Below are 26,245 nucleotides of genomic sequence, written 5' to 3'. Positions count from 1 at the left end.
GTATGAGGAGTCAGCATATTTATAAAGCTTTGATATTTGAATCACCTGGCCTTTCCTATCGATGATTGTGAACAAGCCATAGCACTTACAAGCTTATTAAGGTCTGAAACCTTGGTAAAGATTATCTGAGTGCTCAAATATGTTGTTATAGGCCCAAATCTTTGCATGGTGCTCCTATTTTCTTTCAAATTGAACAAAACAAAAATCTATACTCACTTAACTAGTCACAGTAACAGAAATTGACTAGGGATACCCAAACTTTTGCATAAAACTTTAAAGCTCTCTAGGTTGCCATTCAATTTATGCATCTTCCTGAATAGTATCTAGGGATAACATTTCAGTATGTGCTCCAAGTCAACAACAACTGTCAGTCATCGTAATATACAAACCGATGAGGATGAAGGCCAGAGCAATGCAGAAGGTCAGGATGTAGCCTCGCAGCGGCTCGTTGTTCTTGCCGTAGCCCTTGGCAAACATGCTCAAGCCAGGGTATATGTTATCTTTGCATAGAGCCTGGAGAAGTGAAGAAATACACTTAAACCAGCGTTTTATTGAAAGATGCTCACCATGAGACAAGGACCAAAACGTTTTTTCCAACCATTTTTCCCTAAACGATTCCACAGCTTGTTAAAGAGTGCTTGAGTGTGTTGAAAGCCCAATATCATAAAAGGTTACCTGGAACACTTTGGGAGCGCTGACCAGAGAAGCCAGGGCAGAGGAGAGAGTGGCAGAGAAGATTCCAGCAGTTATGACTGGCCCAAAACCAGACACAACACTCATGACCTAATAACAAATTAGAAAGCAACAAATTATTGAATATTCAGCATTATCAAATTTGCTAACCATCCCACCTTCACGAATCTCTAACGCTCTATCACCATTTGTACCAGATGCTTCATTCACTTCTCCTTGCAGCCCACACACACACGGCTCCCGACATACCTGGAAGTCATTCTGCAGTCCATACCGGCACGTGGAGACCTCCTCACCATTCTTGCAGGAGGAAAAGTCAAAGCCAAATTTGCAGGCTGCGTCGGTGCAGTTGGCCATGAACTGTGAACTAACTGTGTCATTCATACTTCCTGTGGCGTCTCTGACGATGCAGGAACCTGGCAATAGACAACAAAAACTCATCCTAACTGTACTGTTCATTGTTGCTTCTGTACTCACAATCTGATTTCCTGTCTTAATACAGCACCCTTCAATTATTCTCACCACACACCTGTAGAAACAGCAACACCAAGGTAGACGATTCCTGTTATTAGAATGGCCAGGAGGGTCCCCTTAGGAATGGCCAGTTGTGGATCCTAAAACAAAAGTCCCATGTCCAGAATGACCACAAATGATAACATTCATATTGTGAGCAAATTAATTAAGTATTTGCATCTTACTGAAAGATCTCCTGATATGTTGGCGCCAGCCAAAATACCAGTGGCTGCTGGGAAGAAGATGGAAAAGACGGAAAAGAATGTCTCGCCTCGGAAGTCCGGACCCAGGTTCTCTAACATGATTGAGCCTGGAAAAAAAAGATGAAAATGAAGAGACGTAAAAAGAGACAGCTGATTCAAATATGCCTCGAGGTGATCATGTGTGCTGTGCACAACAAATCAGTTCATCTCAGTGAGCAATGAAATTGATTAATTCAATTGCTTTGGTGTTGTGGTTTCAACAAAACATTTCAGAACAAACGAGTGTCTATTCACAAAGCAATTTAGAGAATGTTTGCACTGATGCAAAATGTACAGTACATATTTATAAACTGACCTTTGACTATCAGAGTCATGGCATTGCCCGTTATCTTACCATCATATCCAAAGAATCCCATAGCTTCTTTAGACTTTACAGGGATGAAAGAACCAATGAAGTAGTTGAAGATGGCTGTAATCAGAACTATCAGCAAGAAGATCTGAGCCTATAAAAACATAAAAACAGTTTAGATTGAATTGATCTTTGCCTCCTAAACCTAAGCAAAAAAAATCTCTGGGAGGAATTGGACTTCTTAAGGGTAAATTTGACAAGGTGTCAACAGTAAACCCCTTCCTTTAGTACTGAAAGTACAACTTAATGCTTTGACTTACCTTAGCCTCCCACTCCATCCCTGCGACAGAGATACCCAGGAGAAGGATGACTGTGATGGTGCCAATGATTCGGACGTCATTGAGCTCATCTGTCATGATGGCATCAACACCCTTTGATATTTTGTGGGGATACAGTAACGTGAGGGGACAGGCATCTCTAAATCAATTGGTGACATAAATAGTTTTAACTCCATTTCAAAAACATGTAATACATCTTCAGTTAATAAAGCCATCACCTTAGTTTAACGGTAAAAAGCGAACTAACAAGTGCAAAACCATTTTCTGTACATGTATAATATGTAAAATATAACAATTTAGATTTTTCCATTAAGTCCAAATCGATTTGGTCACAATGAGGTTTGCAGTTGACACCGATGGCATTCTTCCGTTATCTAAGTACATAGAGACTACATCCAGCTACGACAAGGAAGTAACAAAAGCTAGGTGGGTGTCGGGGGACTGAACCTTGGTATAAGTAGCCTATTTCACCTTGAATACCTTGAAGGAGTAGAATCATGATAAACTTTGCATTAGTAGGCACTAAAAATTGATTAGGGGTAAAGGAACTAACTGTAAACCACCTTACTACTGAAGGAGTAAACATCATCAAGCCAATTAGAGACATCTTAATTTCTTAAATACATACATAAAAACTAATTGGCAAAATGTGTGAACAACTTACTGCAAGCAGCTCCACAACAGTTTCGGCAAAGCCAACCACGTACATGGCAACGGCCACTGCATTGGCAAAAGCAAAGATCAGACCGATGGAACCGCCGAACTCTGGGCCCAAACTTCGTGATATTAAATAATATGCCCCTCCTGGAAACAGAAATTTTAGAGTATTAAAAGGGAGTGGGGCCTACTGATTTTCTACAACAGTAAATACACACATAGTGCAGTGTAGCAAACATGTACAGGAGCTCTAAACAAATCAAGTGGATAGAACTCCTCCAGACTTTGAGCAGAATTTATTGACATAGCCTCTAATCACTAATTTGCCTAAGCAATTCTTCTTTTACCCCACTTTATGAAATCTCCAGAAACAAAACTGTTGAGCATCTCAAGAGCTTGTCAAGAACACAAGTGAGCTCAAGATTAAATGCTTCAGCAAAAAGTGTAATTGTTTGTGGATAGGTCAAAGAACAAATAAGAGATAGTGCTTGAGTATTCTTTTCCTGCCTTAAGATGTCTGGCAACACTTTACATCAATGTTTTGTTACCTTCTATAGCAATGGTAAAAAACATTGTAGGTATTGCAATGTAATTCAATTGTGTAGGTTATGACAAAATGGGGGGAGGGATGTAAGAGGAAGTTGAAGGTTACATTACCAAAACAAGATCAATGATAACATTCACTTTCCCCTTGAAAGCCCATTCTCCCCGATACCAACTGTTACTAGCCTAATTACTTGTTCCACCAAAACGCAATAAAGTGTAACTACATAGGAGTCCCTATGCAACAGCAATGTTGTTTCTATAGGTACTGGTATGTAGTTGCATAATTTACATTATAGCAAAGAGAGAGGTTTTAGTTTGAGTAAATTGATTATAAAGTGAGATTAAAGTCTCTGAACATCAATTATTCTTTCAAATAAACTGACTTGGTAGAGGAGCTGATGTTTAAACAAGACTGTGCATTGCTTTGGTTCCTGTGCTGTTCCAGTCAAAACAATAGCCACAATATGGAGCCTCCCTTGCTGTTTGCAACTAAAAACAATCCTGCAGTTGTAGACGTGACACTACAAGAATAGAGTGGTTTCCGACAGGAATATTAGGTAATGGCTGAAAATACAAATACTTCTTACTATAGTGTGATTTCATCCTTTTTTTTCTCACCAGGACATTTTAAACAAAATTGAATACTTTGTTTTCTTTCGCCCTCGCCCATGTCCAGGGAGAACGTCCTGATATCCATTTCAGACCTCCCTGCCAGAGCTGACTACTCTCAGTCACTTGAGGAAGGGCCGCTACAATTTAGAAACACACTATTGAATTTCCCTTCATGCTGCTACAACTGGGGGCAATGTGGGGCCAGTATTTTTCTACTCCTTTCATTAGAGTCTAAATGAATCAGGTGAGGTCTTGAGGAGGTGTCAAGGGATAATACAACTTCAGTTCTTTGGATGGGAGAATAATATTACATCCAGCTGGTAAAAATCATACCTGTAGAGGCTACAGACTTCCATTTCAAAACAAGCAACTGCAAATGTATGGTGAGAAGATCAATACTCAGCTGGGTGTATACAAAGGCATGCCTGCATCATGCCTCTAAACTATCATCTGCTCTAACAAAGCTATTCAAGAAGGTATTTCATGATTGACATGGATTAGGAAGACCGTAAATACATGAATATATTAGGTCTAACTAGGGGTGGACGGCAGGGGCGATTCTAGGATCAGACCTTTAGGGGTGCTCAGCCCCCAATGAGAATGTGACATGAATACAGTGCCTTGCAAAAGTGTTAAACCCCCTTGCTAATAAATCCCTAATTTCACTGGATAACAATTAATACATGTATGTATTATGCAAAACATTGAATGAAAACTAATCCTGTCCCTTTCTTCATGAACTACCAGCATCAAATGATATAAACAATAATAATTTAAAAAACGTTTTTCTTTTTATTATTATTATTTCTAGGGGTGCTGACATGAAATTTATAGGTGCTTGAGCACCCCTAAAAAGGGTCTAAAATCGCCACTGGTGGACGGTATGAACTTGCCTGCGATATGGATTTTTACTTTACCGTGCAAACCGCGGTAGCCTTCCAGAAATAGGTAGCTTTGTCACAGCCCTATTCACAACAAGGGCCAAATGTACGAAGGCAGGTACGCGTTAAAATGGGTGTCGAAACGTGTATGGGCGTTTCTACAGTTTCATATAAGAAAAAACACGTGGCGGGAGAATCTGCAAACCTTCTGCGCACTTCAGAAACCATGTGTACGCCATGTTTTGAGATGTGATACGACAGAGTGACCGAAAGGCAGAGAGAAAGTGCATGCATAACAAATGACATTTACTTGATCGACAATGGGAGTAAATTCTATAGGTTATAAAAAAATTATAACAATTATCTCGCTTTAACCCATTTAGCCAGAAAAAAACGTTTACATTTGGTCCATTTCAGTGGGAGCTGGCAGACAGGTCAGGGATAAGCCAATCCACCCTCAGTTGTGTGATGCCGGAGGTGTGGGATGACATGATCCGCATGTCCCCAAGGTATATTAGATTATACTGCTGTTGAACAGGCCAACATTAAAGCGCAATTTGCATCGAAAACCGGTTTCCCCAAATGTAATCAGTGCTATCGACTGCACATGTTACGATAAGGGCACAATAGGTTGATTAATTCCTTTTTTGTAAATAAAAACAACTCCATCAACATTCAAATAACTGCTAGCCTAAGGCCACCACACATGATTCTCCTCCTAATTTGCAAATTAAGATCTCCATTTCACAAAGACCACAACCACGCAAGGTCAAATATGGGAGTTGACGGGGACAACAAGCTCGTTCATGAGCGCACCATTAGAAGTTAAGTGGAATCTATGAAGACAAATGTGAGATATCAGTCACATACGTAGTGTTCCTAAATCTGAGAAAACCATTAAGTATGGAGTTTTCATTTTCTCTGTATGCAAAGCCCACTTTCCCGCTATACCTACTGAAATGACCCATCCACTTTAAATATCGTATTTTTCTTAGTTAGCTAGACAGTATTTCATCAGTAAAGTCTTGGATTTTTTGTATCGCACCAACATCCTTAGAATAAAAAAAATTGTATGAACTATTTTGCACGTTTCTTACAGACTAACATGTAAACCAACAGATACATTTATTGGGCCATTTCTGGCTATGTAAGGATTTCTGCTAATTTGCAAGAATACTGATTTTATTAAGTGAGGGGTTGTTTTATGCTGTTATGGAAGTTTTTTGCATCTGAATGCCAATATCCATGAGTGATCAGGCATCTCATTATTGGTCCGGCAAAGACTCCTACCTGTCAGGCTCTAGCTGTGCAATATCTTGACCTTCCTCAAGGTGAAGAAATTAATGAGCGGAGGCGATGACATCTAGAGTCCGTAAAAGGGGAGGTCTAAAATAAAGGCCTGTGTGCTTTTTAGAGGTCACGAGAAAGGTAGAATGAAAACATCCTTGAATACCTCAACGGGAGGTATTTTGGAGTTGATGAGAGATGAGAAAATGCCTGTCAGAGGAAAAAGTACTTCTTGGAACAAAGAATGTTCTCTTTGGGACACATTTACTTAACATATTGCAGCCTATGGCAAAGCATATAATGCATAAGCATCCTAATATCTGTCTTAATATTTTCTGACCCGGAAGTGCCAGCTATGTAGCTGATTACCACACACACTACATGTTCCATGTAGTCTGTAGATGGCGCCGAAGATGGCAGCCGCAGTCGTTAGGTGCACGCTTTTTTGTCTAGTTTTGTCTATTAATTCAGTGTTCTGCAAAGATTTCCAGGGTTCTCTAACATGAGAAGTATTTCTAAACATCAGGAATACAACTCCTGTGGATTTATTTCCCACTTTCCTGCTTCCAGCGGCAGAATTAGTGGGAATTATAGTCAAAGCCACCCTCGGCTTTGCCCTAGCAGCGAAGCGTCGTAGGAGAGGCAAACGAGCAGGTGCTTTGGTGCGCCTCCGCTGGCGAGGGGCACGCACAGCGTTACCGGGGATATTTCTCTCCAACGTGCACTCGCTGAGCAACAAACTGGATGAACTTCAGTTACTGGTGTGGAAAAACAGAGACTTTCATTCAACTTCCGGTTTGTGCTTTACAGAGACATGGCTGAGTGAACTGATCCCAGACTCTGCGCTACAGCTAGCAGGTTTTAAACTCCTAAGGGGATCGTGACTCCCTGCTTTCTGGCAAAACGAAAGGCGGTGTATTTGATTCTACATTAACAGTGGCTGGAGTGAAGATGTGACAGTGATTCTGCAGCACTGTTCTCCTGATCTGGAATCCTTTTTTATTAACTGTAGACCTTTTTACTCGCCACGTGAGTTTGCTTCATTCATTCTGGTCTGCGTTTACATGCCTCCGCTGGCTAGCGTCAACGAGGCTCAACATGTACTCACCGGGCGACTATAGAGTGTGGAGCATGCAAATCCGGATTCCTTGGTTATTGTGCTAGGCGACTAACAAAGGCAATCTCACTCGAGAACTCCCAAAATACAGACAATTCATCAAATGCCCTACCAGAGAAGGGAACACTTTGGATCATTGCTACTCTACAATCAGCAAAGCCTACCATGCAGTCCCCCGAGCAGCACTGGGTCACTCAGACCACGCCATGGTCCACCTGATTCCTGCATACGGGCAGAAGCTTAAGCGCTGTAAGCCTGCTGTGAGGACATCAAAACAGTGGACTAGTGAGGCTATGGAGAATCTGCGGGCATGCTTGGACTGTACTGACTGGGATATGTTCATGACTGCCTCCCATAGTCTGGATGAGCTACAACAATGACAAACCCTGGTTTACAGCTAAACTCAGAAGGTTGAGGTCAGAGAAAGAGGCCGCTTTTAGGAGTGGGGACAGGGGTCTCGAGTCCTCCACCATCATCCCTGTGCCCAAAAAGCCAAGGCCGACAGGACTTAATGACTACAGACCCGTTTCCCTGCTCCTGTGGTAATGAAGTCTTTCAAGCGCCTGGTGCTGGCACACCTTAAATCCATCACAAACCCTCTAGGTGGACCCCCTGCAGTTTGCCTACAGACCCAACAGGTCTGTGGACGATGCAGTCAACATGGCCCTCCACTTGACCCTTCAGCACCTGGACTCCCCAGCATCCTACGCCAGGATCCTGTTTGTGGACTTCAGCTCTGCCTTCAATACCATCATCCCCGCCCTGCTTCAGGACAAGCACTCCCAGCTGAACGTGCCCGACCCGTCTGACAGGAAGTAGTGTGTTAAGCTGGGAAGACAAGTCTCGGACTCCTGGTCCATCAGCACCGGATCTCCTCAGGGCTGCGTCCTTTCTCCTCTGCTCTGCTCTTCTCCATGTACACCAACAGCTGCACCTCCACTCATCCGTCCGTCAAACTCTTGAAGTTTGCGGACGACACTACCCTCATTGGGCTCATCTCTGGTGGAGACAAGTCTGATTATAGGTGGGGAGCAGACAACCTGGTGACCTGGTGCAGTCAGAACAACCTACAGCTCAATGCTCTCAAGACAGTGGAGATGGTTGTGGACTTCAGGAAGAATACAGCCCCACTCACCCCCATCACCCTGTGTGACTCCACAGTCAACACTGTGGAGTCCTTCCGCTTCCTGGGCACTATCGTCTCCCAGGTCCTCAAGTGGGAACTGAACATCAGCTCCATCATCAAGAAAGCACAACAGAGGATGTACTTCCTACCTTTCAACCTGCCTAAGACAATGATGGTGCACTTCTACTCAGACATCATTGAGTCCATCCTCACCTCCTCCATCATCGTTTGGTACGCTGCTGCCACTGCCAAGGACAAGAGCAGGCTGCAGCGCATCATCCGCACTGCGGAAAAGATGATTGGCTGCAATCTAGGAAGATTGTGACCGACTCCCCCAACCTGGACACTCCCTGTTTCAGTCACTCCCCTCCGGCAGAAGCCTGCGGTCCATCAGGACCAAAACCCGTTTCGCTGTTGGCCTCCTCAACAAGGCCAAGAGTTCACACTGACTTTAATGACTTTGGGCCCTATCTTGCACGCAGCGCAATTGACTTTGTCAATGACGCAACTATCATGCCTAGTTTGCACTTGACGCAAAGCGGACTTTTCCCTCCACAAACGCACGTCGGTAAATTAGTGAATGACTGAGCTCCCGAGGGAAGTTCAGCGAAAAAAGGAGGCGTGTTCCGGCGCAAACGTTCCCTGGTGCCATTTTGCAATTAAAGAAAAACAATTCCGCCACTGTCCAGGAAAAACATAGTCTAAAGTCAATGGCACGTTATTCAGATGCTATTTCCAGGGCGCAAACTTGGCCCCTGCGCACTGCTGGCGAGGTCAGGGTCTTCTTTCTGCAAAGCTACGTTACATTGTTTTGATTTATGGCACGTTACATTTCTTCAATGATTAAAATTTAAATTAAATCCCCTCCTTGAGTCACCACCTTAACGCGGTGGAGGGGTTTGCGTGTCCTAGTGATCCTGGAAGCTATGTTGTCGGGGGCTTCATGCCCCTGGTAGGGTCACCCAAGGCAAACAGGTTCCAGGTGAAAGACCAGACAAAGAGTGGCTCAAAAAACCAACCATGAAGAAATACAACAATGGTTCCCAGTTGCCCCTGCCCGGAAGCGGGTCACCGGGGCCCCCCCCTGGAGCCAGGCCCGGGGGTGGGGCTCGATGGCGAGCGCCTGGTGGCCGGGCCTTTTCCCATGGGGCCCGGTCGGGCACAGCCCGAAGAGACAACGTGGGACCCTCTTCCAGTGGGCTCACCATCCGCAGGAGGGGTCATGGGGGTCGGGTGCAGTGTGAGACGGGCGGCGGCCGAAGGCGGGGGCCTTGGCGGTCCGATCCTCGGCTGCAAAAGCTAGCTTTAGGGACGTGGAACGTCACCTCGCTGGCGGGAAAGGAGCCTGAGCTGGTGCGCGAGGTAGAGAGTTTCCGGCTAGATATAGTCGGCCTCGCCTCGACGCACAGCGTGGGCTCCGGAACCAGTCTCCTTGAGAGGGGCTGGACTCTCTTCCACTCTGGAGTTGCCCTTGGTGAGAGGCGTCGAGCTGGGGTGGGAATACTGGTTTCCCCTCGGTTCGGCGCCTGTACATTGGGGTTCACCCCGGTGGACGAGAGGGTAGCCTCCCTCCGCCTTCGGGTGGGGGGACGGGTCCTCACTGTCGTTTGTGCTTATGCACCAAACGGCAGCTCAGAGTACCCACCCTTTTTGGAGTCTCTGGGGGGGGTGCTGGAAAGCGCTCCTCCTGGGGATTCCCTCGTCCTCCTGGGGGACTTCAATGCTCATGTGGGCAATGACAGTGAGACCTGGAGGGGCGTGATTGGGAGGAACGGCCCCCCCGATCTGAACCCGAGTGGTGTTTTGTTGTTGGACTTCTGTGCTAGACACGGTTTGTCCATAACGAACACCATGTTCAAGCATAAGGGTGTCCATATGTGCACCTGGCACCAGGACACCCGAGGTCTCAGTTCGATGATCGACTTTGTAGTCGTGTCATCGGACTTGGGGCCGCATGTCTTGGACACTCTTGTGAGGAGAGGGGCGGAGCTGTCAACTGATCACCACCTGGTGGTGAGTTGGCTTCGATGGTGGGGGAGGACGCCGGTCAGGCCTGGCAGGCCCAAACGTAATGTGAGGGTCTGCTGGGAACGTCTGGCGGAACCCTCTGTCAGAAGGAGCTTCAACTCCCACCTCCGGGAGAGCTTCGATCATGTCTCGGGGGGGGCCGGGGACATTGAGTCCGAATGGGCCATGTTCCGGGCCTCCATTGTTGAAGCGGCTGACCGGAGCTGCGGCCGCAGGGCGGTCGGTGCATGTCGCGGCGGTAACCCTCGGACCCGGTGGTGGACTCCGGAGGTGAGGGATGCCGTCAAGCTGAAGAAGGAGGCCTATCGGACTTTATTGGCTGGTAGGACTCCAGAGGCAGCTGATGTGTACCGGCAGGCCAAGCGGAACGCGGCTTTGGCGGTCGCGGAGGCAAAAACCCGGGCATGGGAGGAGTTCGGCGAGGCCATGGAGAATGACTTCCGAACGGCTTCAAAAAGGTTCTGGACCACCATCCGGCGGCTCAGGAGGGGGAAGCAGTGCTCTGTCAACACTGTATACGGTGGGGATGGTGCGCTGCTGACCTCGACGGGGGACGTCCTGGATCGGTGGAAGGAATACTTCGAAGACCTCCTTAATTCCACCAACACGCTTTCCGACGTGGAGGCAGAGTCTGGGGACATCGGGGGGGGCCCTTCTATCTCTGGGGCTGAGGTCGCCGAGGTGGTTGAAAAGCTCCGCGGTGGCAGGGCCCCTGGGGTGGATGAGGTCCGCCCGGAGTTCCTTAAGGCTCTGGATGTTGTAGGGCTGTCTTGGTTGACACGACTCTGCAACATCGCGTGGACATCGGGGACAGTGCCTCTGGACTGGCAGACCGGGGTGGTGGTTCCCCTCTTTAAAAAGGGGGACCGGAGGGTGTGCTCCAACTTTAGGGGGATCACACTCCTCAGCCTCCCTGGGAAAGTCTATTCAGGGGTCCTGGAGAGGAGGGTCCGTCGGATTGTCGAACCTCGGATTCAGGAGGAGCAATGTGGTTTTCGTCCTGGCCGTGGAACAGTGGACCAGCTTTATACCCTCCGCGGGGTCCTGGAGGGTACATGGGAGTTCGCCCAACCAGTCTACACATGTTTTGTGGATTTGGAAAAGGCGTTCGACCGTGTCCCTCGGGGGCTCATGTGGGGGGTGCTCCGAGAGTACGGGGTACCGGATTTCCTGATCGGGGCTGTCCGGTCCCTGTACGACCGGTGCCAGAGTTTGGTCCGCATTGCCGGTAGTAAGTCGAACTTGTTTCCGGTGAGGGTTGGACTCCGCCAGGGCTGCCCTATGTCACCGATTCTGTTCATTACCTATATGGACAGAATTTCTAGGCGCAGCCAGGGTGTTGAGGGGGTCCGGTTTGGTGACCTCAGGATCGGGTCGCTGCTTTTTGCGGATGATGTGGTCCTGTTGGCTTCATCGGGCCGTGACCTTCAGCTCTCACTGGAGCGGTTCGCAACCGAATGTGAAGCGGCTGGGATGCGAATCAGCACCTCCAAATCTGAGGCCATGGTAATCGACCGGAAAAGGGTGGAGTGCCATCTCCGGGTCGGGGAGGAGATCCTGAACCAAGCGGAGGAGTTCAAGTATCTCGGGGTCTTGTTCACGAGTGAGGGAAGAATGGAGCGCGAGGTCGACAGGCGGATCGGTGCGGCGTCCGCAGTGATGCGGGCTCTGCATCGGTCCGTCGTGGTGAAGAAGGAGCTGAGTCGAAAGGCGAAGCTCTCTATTTACCAGTCGATCTACGTTCCTACCCTCACCTATGGTCACGAACTATGGGTAGTGACCGAAAGAACGAGATCGCGAATACAAGCGGCCGAAATGAGCTTTCTCCGTAGGGTGTCCGGGCTCTCCCTTAGAGATAGGGTGAGAAGCTCGGTCATCCGGGAGGGGCTCAGAGTAGAACCGCTGCTCCTCCGCGTCGAGAGGAGCCAGCTGAGGTGGCTCGGGCATCTGATTAGGATGCCTCCTGGACGCCTCCCTGGTGAGGTGTTCCGGGCACGTCCCACTGGGAAGAGGCCCCGGGGAAGACCCAGGACACGCTGGAGGGACTATGTCTCTCAGCTGGCCTGGGAACGCCTTGGGGTCCCCCAGGAAGAGCTGGCGGAAGTGGCCGGGGGGAGGGAAGTCTGGGCCTCCCTGCTTAGGTCGCTGCCCCCGCGACCCGATCCCCGGACAAGCGGCAGATGACGACGACGAAAAAAATTAAATGTATATAAGAATAAGAATTTAAATGAACAGCATGAACGGGCAATTTAGTGCAATAAGAAATCTTCTCTGCCTTTCCCATACAATGTCACTTTAACTTTTACGGCCCTGTCGAGAAAGTCTGTCTCCTCGGCTGTGAACCGCTCCTGGTCTGCGCCTGGCAAATCTGCCGTTATAATAGCAATCAGTCATGTAAGAAGTGCGCCTGCTCTTAGAGGGAATGTGAGATGACGCTCTGATTGGTTTATTGCCAATACGCCCAAACCATACCAATTAGTAATGTAGCTACTTCAGACCAACCCATTTTAGATCTGCGCCAGGCGCAGTCATTTATCCCGCCGGCAAAATAGCAACCGTGCCGGAGTCCCACCCAAAAAGTTACTTGCACTTTGCGTTTTGATACTTGTGTTTCAGATCCTTGAAATAGGGCCCCTCATGTCTTAAAACACTTTCCATTTTGCACTACATTAAACTGTATCTGTACTATTTGTATCTTTTGTAATATTTGTATTTTTATATTGTAAATTACAGCAACTTATATTTTATTGTATATTTTATTTTAATTCTAATTCCACTTAGTATTGCTAGTTTATGTACCCTTAGTATAGTTAGACCACATATTTAAATTAAAAATTCCGATATGTTTATTGTATGCACCTTCCTGCCCAAGCAAATTCCTTGTCTGTGCAAACTTTCATGGCGAATAAATCCCTTTCTGATTCTGATACACTTATCAGGATTGTGACAGCCTTGGTAAGCTCCCACTAAAGCTGCATCAGAAACAGCTGTGCTTAGTCAAGGTAAACTGAATAACCGGCTCCATTGACCCCATGGGATCCATGACTATACCTGGATAAAACTCTTACTGACAGAATGCATCCTAAAGGCAGATCGAGTTACTCTCACTTCTTGCAATAAATATACCAAAGACCTGGTTCATTGTGCTATTTAAAAAAAGGCTTCTACTAAACAAGATGACTATACTGTCCAACATTGATCCTTTACAACTACAAGTTTACATTTAATATTATGTTTTAATGAAGAGCAAATGTGGCACAGTTATCTAATGGCAAAAACATTTAAAATTTGATTTGACAAGGAGGATTTGGTTTTGGGCAACTTGGGACAGAAATATGTAAATGGACGTATTTACCTCCTCGTACAAATCCGTTGGTAGCAATTGCAGAAGTGGAGAGTCCAGTGATGGTTGTCACAACTGTTGCCATGAGAACAATCACACAGGAGAGAACTGTGGAAGAAGAACATGGAGGACAGGATTAATTAGGGACACATTGCTTTAAAAACAAATTCCTGAGAGGAAAATAACTGAAAAAATAAAACATTATTTGCAGCTAACCAAGATTATCTTGTATAACCCCTTACTACCTTGCTTTTACACCTCAAGGGGAAAACAACTATTCTGGCAGCCCCTGTGAAGAGTAGCGGCAGCACTTGAACTAACTGGTGTGTGATAGTTGACCATGTGTCACCAGATGTCAACATTCCACATCTGAATGGCGATTGGTTGAGGGGTGATGAGAGGTAAGGTGGAGGGATGGAGGTGTTTGTGTGAATTAAAACAGTAATTCACAAGGACTCCGAAAGTCTACTCTCCTTACCAATTCCTGCCTGGCCCACGATCCAAGACATGCGAATGAAGAGCATTACGCCCCAAATGTTCAACATGCATCGCACCTGCAAAGGGAAGGGTTGTTAGTTAGTATGCATGTAACTTGAACACCGAACTGCAAGACTATAATGTCAGCTTGAGTCCACAAATTGTGACAAGTGCCAAGGTTTAAACATAAAGATGGAGAATTTCCCAGGTTTAAAAGGCCAGATTGAGAAAACCCTTGGGTGAAAGCCCAAATAATTACATGGCAGTTTGATATATGTCATAAGTTGACAAACATAACTTTGAACCATAACATACCAGACAATGGTTCATCAAAAGAGTGATATTTCCCCTTTGTTATTTAAAATTGATTAAGACTATACAATATCTTCCACTATAACCAATTGAAGTGATTTATCTTTGATGTTTAAAACACAAGGGTGAAAAAAAGGTACAATATTTATATTGGAGAGGAAGGAAGGTCTTTTAAAATGTCTAAGTACAAGCTGTGTGATGAAACGCAGACATTTGCCTTATACCTGAGACCTTGCTGCAAAACACCAGTTCAAAGCAGGTCTTTTTTATTTAAATTAGCTCAAAGTTTAAACCACTGAGCAACCCTTTTTATCAGTTGCTCAGCATGTAGTTCATTCAACTCATATGTTTCAGACCTCTAGTGTGAGTACATCACAGGCCACTGCCAAGCTTGTACGATTAAATCAGAAAAGCAATTCACACTCATGAGCCAAAAGCCTGAGCAGCCTGTGACCAACTCTCATTCATGTCTCTGTTTGCTGATGCTTGTAGTCTACCACTCAGAGCGTGGTGGTGTCAAACAAGGGTGGCATGTATTCAGAAGATTATTCACTTTCTAGTTGCAATGCCAATTATTTAGTTTCACACAGACAGTAGTCAAAACCAGGACGAGCAAAACCAGCAGTCTGCATGATCTAAATCGGTCTGATTTCCTAGTGAGGTAAACGCTTCTAAATATTCGTAAGAGACATCAATAATAAAGTTATATTTAACAGGATTTCAGACTGCACTATGCGGAAAATTGGGGCTATAAATGTATGTTTATCTTGATGTTAAATATTTTTCCCCATAAGGCCGAGGGATATTACGTCATATATTGTGTGACGTATTTCGTTTTATATATGCTCCATCATATTGTTGTGCCGCAAATCCCCTTTGTCACGGCAATATCGGTCATCTTTTGGACAGTGGTGCTGTCAGGCCAAATACTTTCCTAGGGCCAAATAGTGTCCTACCTGACGTCACAATGCCGTTCCGAAGCAAGGACGCGTCCGTCGCTATGCCGACCTTAAATTCCTGAGATATCTACGCGTGCTAGCAGGAAACTGTCATGGTTGCTATTAGGGATGGGCATTCGACTAAATTGTCTTAATCGATCGTCGGGAGAATTAACGATCGATTTTCGATTAATCATTAACATTTTTATATTAAAATTCACTATTTATAGGCTATATTAAAATGCAGTGAAAATAGAAAAAACAGCGTGTTTCCGCATTGAGATCTGTGGCTATTACAAGAAAAACAACTATTTCTGTAACTCCTAGAGACAGCTAGAAGCCTGTGCTCAAACACAATTGACCCTCGTTTTTTTCCCGGCTAATTAACAAAGCTTCATAAAAACCTTTGCCCTCAACAATACTTAAGGGTAGCATATCCATCTCGATTGACTTACAGATCCGTTGGGTAATTTTCTCTGCTCGTTGTGCATCGCAGCTCCTCCGTGCTAGCACCGAGAGCAGGATGCACCGCCACTGACCAGGGTCGGATGTACGTTCTTCAAGTGGTACATCATTTGAGTCGTGGAGGAGTTGTATTTATACTCAGCTTTGCAGTGTTGGCAGTGAACAAAGTAATTTTTTAGTCAATATGGTCTCACGCTACACTTCGCCGTGAACTCTTCATGTTTACTTTTGAAATACATGGAAACTCGCCGGTAACTGAGTAGGCATATGTGGCATTTTGGTAAAATGTTTACTTGCTACCACATAGCGAAATCCATTGCATTCTTTCAAGACTCACACTACGCAACAGAACATGCATTAGTTTTATCGATGAACAAATAATGTCATCGACTAAATTCTTAATGATCGATAATCGATCGTCGATTAATTATGCCCATCCCTAGTTGCTATACTGGTTACTAGGTAGGAAGTTTTGTATTTAGGCTTATTTAACCCCAACCCTCGACCTACGGTTTCGGTCAACAAACGTTTTAACAAATCTCAGTTTACAAAGGCGTTTGCAGACCTGTCGAGGAGTAAACATTTGCTGTTTGCGAGCACTCAAAAAAACATTTGCTACTCAGCAAAAAGCTACCACCTACGCATAATTTGGAGTCAGGAAAAACCCTGAGTAAGTTTGCCCCATTAACTCCAGGAGTTACATTATATGTTACTATAGACGGCTTAAATACATGTTAGTCATCTTCCCTTTCTTAAGCTCTTCACATTTTGCGTTCTAGTTAGCTCCCTGTCACGTGACAACGAAGCGCAGTGAAAGGAAGCAAGTGATTGACAGCTAATACCAATCTAAAATCTGTATCAAAGTTAAGAATGTAAAGATGAAGCTTATGTTTTAGTTTAAGTTTATGTAACGTTGGATTGAACGATGGACCAGACACCATCAGCTCAATGCAGGCACATACTGTGCAGTCATTATCGAGCGTTTTTTGTAGAGAAATGAAAATAGGTTGTACCACAATTATATGCATGTGCACAAATGCTATTTTGAAGTCGCACATAAACAATTTTGGGGGCATGAGACTAATCACAATTTCGTATCTTGATAACGGAGTAAAATGTTATGAGTAAGTATCTTTTTTTTTTTTTACAGTAGGTTATATAATTCTAAATGTCATAAGAAATTGGCCTCTCCATGTGGTCAATTTAAATAAACAACTTATTCATAGAATTTACAGGATATGAGATTTGTCATATTGCACACACTAATTTGTCATGTTATAGACTACTGTATTCCAGAGGACAGTACATAATGGGCCTGACAATGTCATGGCTAAAAAGGGAAATATGTTTGACACCACAATAGATGCAGCCAAAGGTCAGAGAAAAATGCCAGAGATAGATAAAATACTCCATCACCCCTCAAATAAAAGGAAAGAAACAAATGACAGATTCAGGAAATCCAAACATTGCTTGACTGTTAGCCACTCACCAGCACCCCTTTGATCCAGCCAAACTTGACCACCCCTTTGGACTCGGCTGCTTCCTTGGCTGCAGCCTCGTCAGCTGGGGTCAGCTCATCCCCATTAGCAAAGCCATCTTCAAACGGCTCCTAGAAATAGAACAAGACCAAAAAATAGTCAAGGTCAACATGGACTGATTATCGACATTGGAATCATGAGGAGTTGACGTCAATCCCTTAAAAAAATACAATGAACAAAGTAACAAATGTTAAACAATTAACATGCTTGTAAAAAAAGACCATGCACTAAACTTCTGTCCACCACTTCAACATTTATTTTGGATCTACATAACTGACTGATTAACCGTTTATCGTCTTGAGTGTTGTATTACTACAACAGTAAGTGAAGGTCAAACACAGGAAGTTCCCCCTCTGAGGGAGACAATGGTGTGACGTGAGTGGCTGCCATTTACAGGTCTTTTAGGCCTAACACCTCCGCCTTTTCCGGCTTGTGAGGTCCAATATCCCGACTCCAACCTTGCCTGCGCTTCCCCCTACAGTGTAACGAAACAGTAGAAAGAAGTACACTCCTAACTACCAAATAATTTACTTTACAACATCCCAAATACCCTCCACCTCCATTAAGGCAGCACATAAATAGCAGCCCAACACAGGGAAACTCTAAAGCTTGACACAAAAGACAACCCCAAATGACATTTCATTTCCACATGTATGGCAAACTGATTGGCTGCTGGCGGTGTGGAAACAGTGACCATCCACTCAATGCAAACATCCGCCTGTGCACTCTGAAGTATTGATATTTTGCCGATGTTCAATACAATGGACTGCAAAATAAAAGATAAAGACAATGAGCCACAACCCCTGTTCTGGCACAGTAGATTTTAGAGGACTTAAGATAAAAAAATCTGGTATGGAGATAACATGACTAAACAATACAGGGCTTGTTTTCCACCCCTGATTTTAATTTACTTAGGGTTAGTTTTCCAAGAAGCAGCAGCTTAAAATTTGTCCTAAGGCTTATTAGTGGGCGATGACATGTGGAGGTGTTTACTGAATCTACAGATGACCTTGGGCTCATTGACTGTCTGCTGTGAGACCGGGTTGCGTTCCAGTGCAGGGTGGCTGACTGAAATGGATGTCCTCAATTTTCAGTGAAGAGAATAGTGATTCCAGTTCACAAAGTGAACCATGTTGGGGGAGCATTTACTCTTCATGCCATCAGAAGAGACAATTAATTATTGAGTTAACGAACAATGACCCTGGGCCATTCAGTTTTACATTTCCTGAATTGTATGATCTGTACATTGATACATAGGGGAGTCAAGACACAAAGCCAAGTTATAGTATTTGGAAGGTGTGCTGAAGCAGTGTGACTTGCATTATTTATTTTTTCTTAAATGTTGATGCACTTTAAAACAATGTTTCACAAAGGATAGTGTATTAAGAAATAGGTGAGAACTGCAAAATAGGTTAATCTAGGAGAAGAAAAGGTCTGTAACGAGTCACTAGTATGCATCTAGATGAGCTTAGGAACACAGCTCCCTTAAGAGCACACAGTCCCCTAAAGCCTAGTCTTCATACTTCTCTTCAGTCAGACACTCCCTCATCCACTTCCCACAGTTGTGCAGAGCTGAGATGCATTCAAACACTTAAGGCTGAAATATGCTTCTGCGTCTCCGTTTACGGATGGGCGGGCGCACGGATACGCACGGACGGATAGACTGCGTTTATGGTTCTCCGTAGGCTGTGGGTGCTGAAAACAATTCACCGCCAGAAGAGTAGGTGGCGCAACAGTTTTTTGTTTAGACGTCGGTGAGTGTTTATTTACCGAGGTTACCGAAAAGTCAGAGCAAATTTACAAATTAGCCGTTCCATCAATAAAATACGCACATTTTCAGCAACTGCCCATTTCTCATCACATTTTAATTCAGATTCTGATTTACATGTACCGTATAGCTGAAATATGAATTGTAAAAACTTTACAAGCAATGGCGGTTAAAGGATTCTGTTCGTCCTAATATCATGGCAACCCCGCCCCTACCTGACGCAAGCGGTACTTAATACTGACCAATCACAGCCAAGGGGGTCTCCGTAGCTCTCCGTAGCTACGACGGACAGTTACAAAATTAAGGAGGTGCACGTCAAGCTCTCCGAGGCTCTATGAGGGCTGATGGAGAGCTTGTAGAGGGCTTTCCACGGAGACGAGGGCGTTCCCATGTGTCCGTTTTTCGAAAAACGCAGAAGCATATATCGGCCTTTAGGTTGTTGTTCTGTCCCAAGTGTCCGCTTGCAATCTGATGGTAGGAGGATTGTATCTGGAAGCTTTGACGGAATCAAACAAAAACCTAATCCTCCCTTTTTCATTTCCAGTCCACAGATTACGCAGCTACAGGGAGCAATGATAACCAGCAAACTGACGTGAAATAAAGATTCAGCTCAGACCGAGAATAGTCAGTATTGGCCTTTTTGAGGAATGGCTTCATCACAATAGGTAAATAAATTATGCACAAGCTGCCCGCCTCTGGCATGTATGCCAAGAGGGGGGCCTCAGCATCACTTTGCCTCAGCCATCTGTCCACAAGAGCTCCCTGGCCTGTGTTGCTACAATGACTCAGCAGCGTTGCTGGGGTCTGGCGGTGGCAGGTAGACAAGGCTATTGAAGTAGGGGTGGGAGGAGGAAATTAAAGGGGGACAGTATTGTCAGTTGACTGAGGGCTGTCAACACCCTTCGTTTAAGGATTGAGAGGGGCACAGCTAAGAGCCAGGTAAGAGGAGGGGTGTGTTGGGGGAAGAGGTGGAGATACGCACTAAGGGGCGGGCTAAAAGTGAGATGGTGTCTCAGCAAAGATATTCTACTGAGATAGTACATCAGAAAAGTCACACCAATAAAAACAATTCTCAATATAAGATTGAACCGTTCACCATGACAACCACAGTTCAATACATGCTTGTGAATAGCATTTTCAGTTTTGTGTTTAAATCATTTCCATGCGTTTTATTTATTTCTTCTCAGAATTAGCTCTGTTCGTTTGTGCCCGCGAGTCTACCAGTGGAGACAAAAAAAAATCTCACCAGAAGTCGCTATTGGTTCCCTGAAAAGTCTCATGGATGAGACTTATGACAACAAGGAAATACAATTTGTTATTTTTATGCTGCTCAACAACAAAAACGTATTTTAAAAGTAACAGAAAGTTGCCAGTTTTGTCACTAGTTGGTAAGTGAAAAGTCACTAAATTGGCAACCCTGGAGTCTACGTGCTGAGATGAGGAAACGCCTGGAATATTATTGAATCTATTCTTCCCTCTACCTGTGAAATGTCCCCCATGCCTCTGGCTACAACACAAGCCCAAAGCATGATTGATCCACCCCTGTGCTTAACAGTTGGAGGTGTTCTTTTCATGACATTCTGCACTGGAGAAATGGGGGTTTTCATTTGCCTTTCTAGCAATCCTAAAGCAGTTCTCTCTGAAACGTGTCTTGGTCAAGCCCAATGCAACAATCAGAGCGTCATCTCACATTCCCTTTAAAAGCAGGTGCGCTTGTTCCATGGCGGATTGCTATTATAATGGCTGAGGAGACCGACGTTCTCGCCATGGCCGTAAAAGACAGAAGTGACATTGTATGGGGATGGGAGAAACCCACTCAAATTAGCTTTGGTTAAACAGGCGTGGGAGGAAATTGCCACAATTGTTTCCACAGCTGGTATCCCCAGGACATCGCGCTACAACGATGTCAGAAGACAGGGGAAGCCCAAGCTTGCTGGCAACAATCGGACACGCCGTATAACTGGAGGTGGATCTGCCTCTACACAGGACCTGACGCCAGCAAAGGACATCGCTGCGTCCACCCTCAACGCTGAAAGCATGATTTGGGGGCTTTGAAATCGGCACCAAACCTGATACACTAGCTGTTTAAGGTACACTTACAAATCAAGTTCACATACATAAATATATCATGAAAATCTATTTGATCATTGAAATGAAAAAAATGTTAGACAGCGATACAATAAATCAAAACAATATTACGCAGCTTTGCAGGAAGAAGACCCTGGCCTCGCTAGCAGTGCGCACAGGCAAAGCATGCGCCCTTAAAAAAGCATCTGAATAACGCGCCACTGACTTTAGATTACGTTTTTCCTAGTCTGTGGCAGAATTGTTTTCTGAAACTGCTAAATAGCACCAGGGAACGGTTGCTCCGCTTTTTGCTAAACTGCCCCAGGGAGCGCAAGTTCATTCCCCAATTTACCGGCGTGCATCTGTGGAGGTAAAAGTCCGCTGTGCGTCGGGTTCAAAATAGGAATAATACAGGCGTCGGTGTACAAACTAAATGTCCTCCTACACTTTTGTTAGCAGCCTCAGGGCTTAAAGCAAATGAGGCCAATGACTCCTGTACTAGTCGAGCAGGTATGACATAATGAAGAGGTGAGCTGGCAGTTCAGCCTAAAAAGAACTCCAGTAGCTGATCAGTAGAGCATGACCTGGGGGTAATGCAATGTCGTAAAAGACAGCCGTTGAGACATGCCAGGCTGATATCGTAAACCACCTATTCATGTACAAATAAAAAGCAGATCAAATACTTAAAACATATCCTAGTCAAGAGACTTGGGAACTGTTGATTTTTAAATAGGTCAAGAAAGTTTGCCAATGGCCCAGACACATAAGACTAGTCTGAAACAAAAAGCCCAGCACTTTTTGGGGGGGGGGAGATGGTGACTGTATACCTCAGGGTAAACCAGTACAGGATGAACTCCATATTCGTTGAGGCTGACAAGGTCACGCCTATATTGAATACCTTTGGCTTATTATTCCTTAAATTGTCAAAACAGACAATTTGGACGGTTGATAACTTCAAGGGTTTTGACATTTACCATTCTGCTCCAAAGTCCAGGGTGTTCACATTTATGCCATTTAGTGCCCTTACTTGTTGGCCACATTAAGCAGACGTCAAGATTATCTTAATCAGATGCCCCTCTCAGAGTTAAAAGGCATTGCTAAGGCGATAGGCCTAGGATCTGTACCAAGGGTCTTGGCTTTCCTGTAGAGACAAGACTGGGTCAAAGGTAGTTATCAGATAGAGGCAACAAACAACAAAAGCTGTATCTAGGCTACTCAATAGTCCTGACTTGACTGAGTAGTATCATACAATTTATTTATTTATAACTAGATTTATTATGCTAAATATACCTAGAGACAATTAGACAAATGAATCTATTTATAGATCAATGACAGTGCAACTTCACTGACGATCTGTATTTGTGAATCTCAGCCAGTCCTAAAAATCTTCAGAACCTTAACCTTTTTCGGAGAAACAGGACAAATCTCAGACATGGCTTTGTACACAAAATATTTACAGTGCAGCCAGGTGCCATGAAATTAGCTCAGTTTTACGCTAAGTGCTTGTGTTTGTGTGTGTGATTTCATTTGGGAGCGAGCGGTCAGGGGAAGAAAATAGTGGATTAAGGGCAACAAGACCTGGTTTGAGAGGATTTGTCTAACATGCCACCAACAGAAGCAGTCAGAATCTGTAAGTTTGCTCTCTATCCATTCCAAACAATTAGGTTTTATATCTTAAACAATGCATATTGAATCTGTAAACAAAACTCCTGAATAAAAGATTCAAGGCCTAAATGGTTCTTACACTAACAAAGACCTTATTTAAAAATATATATAAAAAGGTTGCTTCAATGCCTACACTGCTTGGAAACCAAAGGGGTACCAGCAGGCATTTGCATGCCACTGGAGCGATGCTGACTCATGGAAGTTCCTAATCTGCTTTCTGGGCATCAGTGATGAACAGCTGGAAAGGACTGTCGTGTATATATATATATATATATATACAGTGCCCTCCAAAAGTATTGGAACAGTGAGGCAAATTCCTTTATTTTTGCTGTAGACTGAAAACATTTGGGCTTGACATCAAATAATGAACGTGAGACCAGAGATCAACGTTTCAGCTTTTATTTCCAGGTATTTACATCAGGATCTGATGCACAACTAAGAAAATATCACATTTTGTTTGAATCCACCCATTTGTCATGTGATCAAAAGTATTGGAACAGATATACTTAAAACATATTTAAGTGATTAAGACTTAATATTTAGTTGCAAATCCTTTGCTTTCAATAACTGCAGCAAGTCTGTGACCCATTGACGTCACCAAACTTTTGCATTCTTCCTTTTTGATGCTTTCCCAGGCTTTCACTGCAGCCTCTTTCAGTTGTTGTTTGTTTTGTGGGGTTCCTCCCTTCAGTCTCCTCTTAAGCAGGTAAAATGCATGCTCTATAGGGTTTAAGTCTGGAGATTGACTTGGCCAGTCTAATACCTTCCATTTCTTGCCCCTGATGAACTCCTTTGTTGTTTTGGCAGTGTGTTTTGGGTCGTTATCTTGCTGCATGATGAAGGCTCTGCCAATCAGTTTGGTTGCATCTTTCCTTAAATTGGCAGACAAAATGTTTCTGTAGACTTCCGAGTTCATTTTGCTGCTGCCATCATGTGTTACATCCTCAATGAAGATTAATGAGCCCGTCCCAGAAGAAGCCATGCAAGCCCAAGCCATGACATTACCTCCACCGTGTTTCACAGATGAGCTTGTGTGTTTGGGATCATGAGCAGTTCCTTTCTTTCTCCAAACTTTAGCCTTTCCATCACTTTGGTAAAAGTTAATCTTTGTCTCATCAGTCCATAAAACTTTGTCCCAGAATTTTTGAGGTTCATCTCTGTACTTTTTGGCAAATTCCAGCCTGGCCTTCCTATTCTTCTTGCTAATGAGTGGTTTGCATCTTCTGGTGTAGCCCTTGTACTTTTGTTCATGAAGTCTTCTGCGAACAGTAGATAGTGATACCTTCACTCCTGCCATCTGGAGGTTGTTGCTGATCTCACTAACAGTTGTTTTAGGGTCTTTCTTTACAGTTCTCACAATGTTTCTGTCATCAACTGCTGATGTTTTCCTTGGTCTACCTGTTCGACGTCTGTTACTTAGTACACCAGTAGTTTTCTTCTTCTTCAGGACATTCCAAATGGTTGTACTGGCTATGGCCAATGTTTCTGCAATGGCTCTGATTGATTTTCCATCTTCTCTAAGACTCACAATTGCTTGTTTTTCACCCAAAGACAGCGCTCTGGTTTTCATGTTGTTTTCACCTCTGAATACAGTCTGCATAGACAAAACCTATCTTACCCAATCTGAACCTGAGTGTAGACATTCAGTGGTATTTATTGATTGAATAATGTATGTAATAGGACACACCTGGGCAACAAAATACACCTGTCAGTCACATGTTCCAATACTTTTGCTCACGTGACAAATGGGTGGGTTCGAACAAAAAGGTGATATTTTCTAATTTGTGCATCAGATCCTGATGTAAATACCTGGAAATAAAAGCTGAAACGTTGATCTCTGGTTTCACATTCATCGTTTGATGTCAAGCCCAAATGTTTTCAGTCTACAGCAAAAATAAAGGAATTGGCCTCACTGTTCCAATACTTTTGGAGGGCACTGTATATATTCTCTAAAAATGGTCCAGGTCATGTCACTGCTGCCATTATGAAACAACATTAAGGTCTGATGCCTTTGCATAATAATAAAGGATAGTTTTGCCATAAGGAGGTATGGGTACAGATTCCTGTACTGCCCAGAAAACCCATCCCCAACCCATCAATGACCACACCAGTAATGGAATGTGACCTTTCAGTCTGATGTAGGGACATCACAGATCCCATTGTACAGTGCAGGCCTTTTTTATCTAGTAAATAAAAGCTAACATATAAACAAGAAAAGAGGAGATATTCACAGCTGGGACCACTGGAGTGAGGAAATCATCTTAGAAAGATAATTAATGGGTTTTAGAGCTTTCTGGACCATGACAAGTTTGAAGTTGTGACAAGGCGATTAAGCTTTAAAAAAAGCATGGCCCCATCAAAGTTGTGTCAGCCATGGCGCCTTGGTCTTGAGAAATGATTCTTCCTGTTCTACTTTTCAGGGCTTATTGTATGTGGCTTACAGGAATGCCACAGTCCAACATGTTCCTTCCAAAGTACAGCAAGTAGCCTACAACATTTCTGCCTTATCTGCCTTATTCTGCGTCTGCTAAATGACTAAATGTTATCATTCCTCAGTTCAAGAGTTTGCAAAAACAGATAATAGAAAATTGATGTCAGAATAATGCTCAAATACCACCACCTCTACTGTGAGATCCTTTAGTTAATGGTGGAGATTACATAAACCCATTAACTGACTGACTTGTACAGTTTGGCATCACTGATGTAATACAATTATTGTTTTGCAAAATGTCCAGTTAGCCTAACCGTTTACGCATTTTATGGGTTAACAAAAAAAGGGCAGATTAAAATGTAATTGGCTTGAGATTCTCAATATCAAGATTTGTTACATGGCTGTTCAGGGGCAACACATCATTGTTCCTGCTTGAAGCTACACAGCGGGTCCTTGAGGAAAAGCTTCGTAATTATTGGACTGTAGGAGCCAGGAAACGTGGAGGCAATCAGCAGAGCTATGTGATAGCCAAGTCATGATTATGAGCAACAACTTGGACACTGGCTTGGATACTAGCAGAGAAGTGTCTTGCCCCAACATAACTCAGCACAATCTAGAAAAAGGTAATCCCAGGCAGATGAGCCTTCAATTACTGTGATGTCGGCTGCATTAGAGGAAAATAAATCTGTTAGGGCCACACCAGAGGTAGATTAGACCAGTGTTTCTCAACTGGTCCAACATCATGACCCAGGTGATATAACACAAGATGGCTATATCAACTAGAGCACCTTTCAAAATAAAAGCATACCATCGGAGGTTTGGTAACTTGATAAAAAAAGAAATGCTGGAAGAGAAGCACATGTCCGCAACCTACTCAACACCAGCTTGCGA

At 44.2% G+C, this 26,245-nt stretch overlaps 1 protein-coding gene across 1 annotated transcript in view; it reads right to left on the bottom strand.

The window, feature by feature from the left end:
• The window catches only part of slc12a2 (solute carrier family 12 member 2), a 61,479-nt gene that overhangs the window by 23,349 nt on the left and 11,885 nt on the right, over positions 1-26,245 (bottom strand). The window contains exons 2-12 of the mRNA XM_047015016.1: positions 17,375-17,494; positions 14,172-14,247; positions 13,706-13,801; positions 2,761-2,900; positions 2,079-2,189; positions 1,804-1,912; positions 1,392-1,516; positions 1,223-1,307; positions 943-1,109; positions 676-783; positions 390-513 (exon numbers count right to left, since the gene is read on the bottom strand). Of these exons, the coding sequence (XP_046870972.1) occupies positions 390-513; positions 676-783; positions 943-1,109; positions 1,223-1,307; positions 1,392-1,516; positions 1,804-1,912; positions 2,079-2,189; positions 2,761-2,900; positions 13,706-13,801; positions 14,172-14,247; positions 17,375-17,494 (1,261 nt within the window). The remainder of the gene's footprint in view (positions 1-389; positions 514-675; positions 784-942; positions 1,110-1,222; positions 1,308-1,391; positions 1,517-1,803; positions 1,913-2,078; positions 2,190-2,760; positions 2,901-13,705; positions 13,802-14,171; positions 14,248-17,374; positions 17,495-26,245) is intronic.

The sequence above is a fragment of the Hypomesus transpacificus genome, unplaced genomic scaffold, assembly GCF_021917145.1.
Source record: "Hypomesus transpacificus isolate Combined female unplaced genomic scaffold, fHypTra1 scaffold_27, whole genome shotgun sequence".
Classification (NCBI taxonomy): domain Eukaryota; kingdom Metazoa; phylum Chordata; class Actinopteri; order Osmeriformes; family Osmeridae; genus Hypomesus; species Hypomesus transpacificus.
Note: the sequence above shows the minus strand (reverse complement) of the source record. Positions and strands in the feature narration are given on the sequence as shown.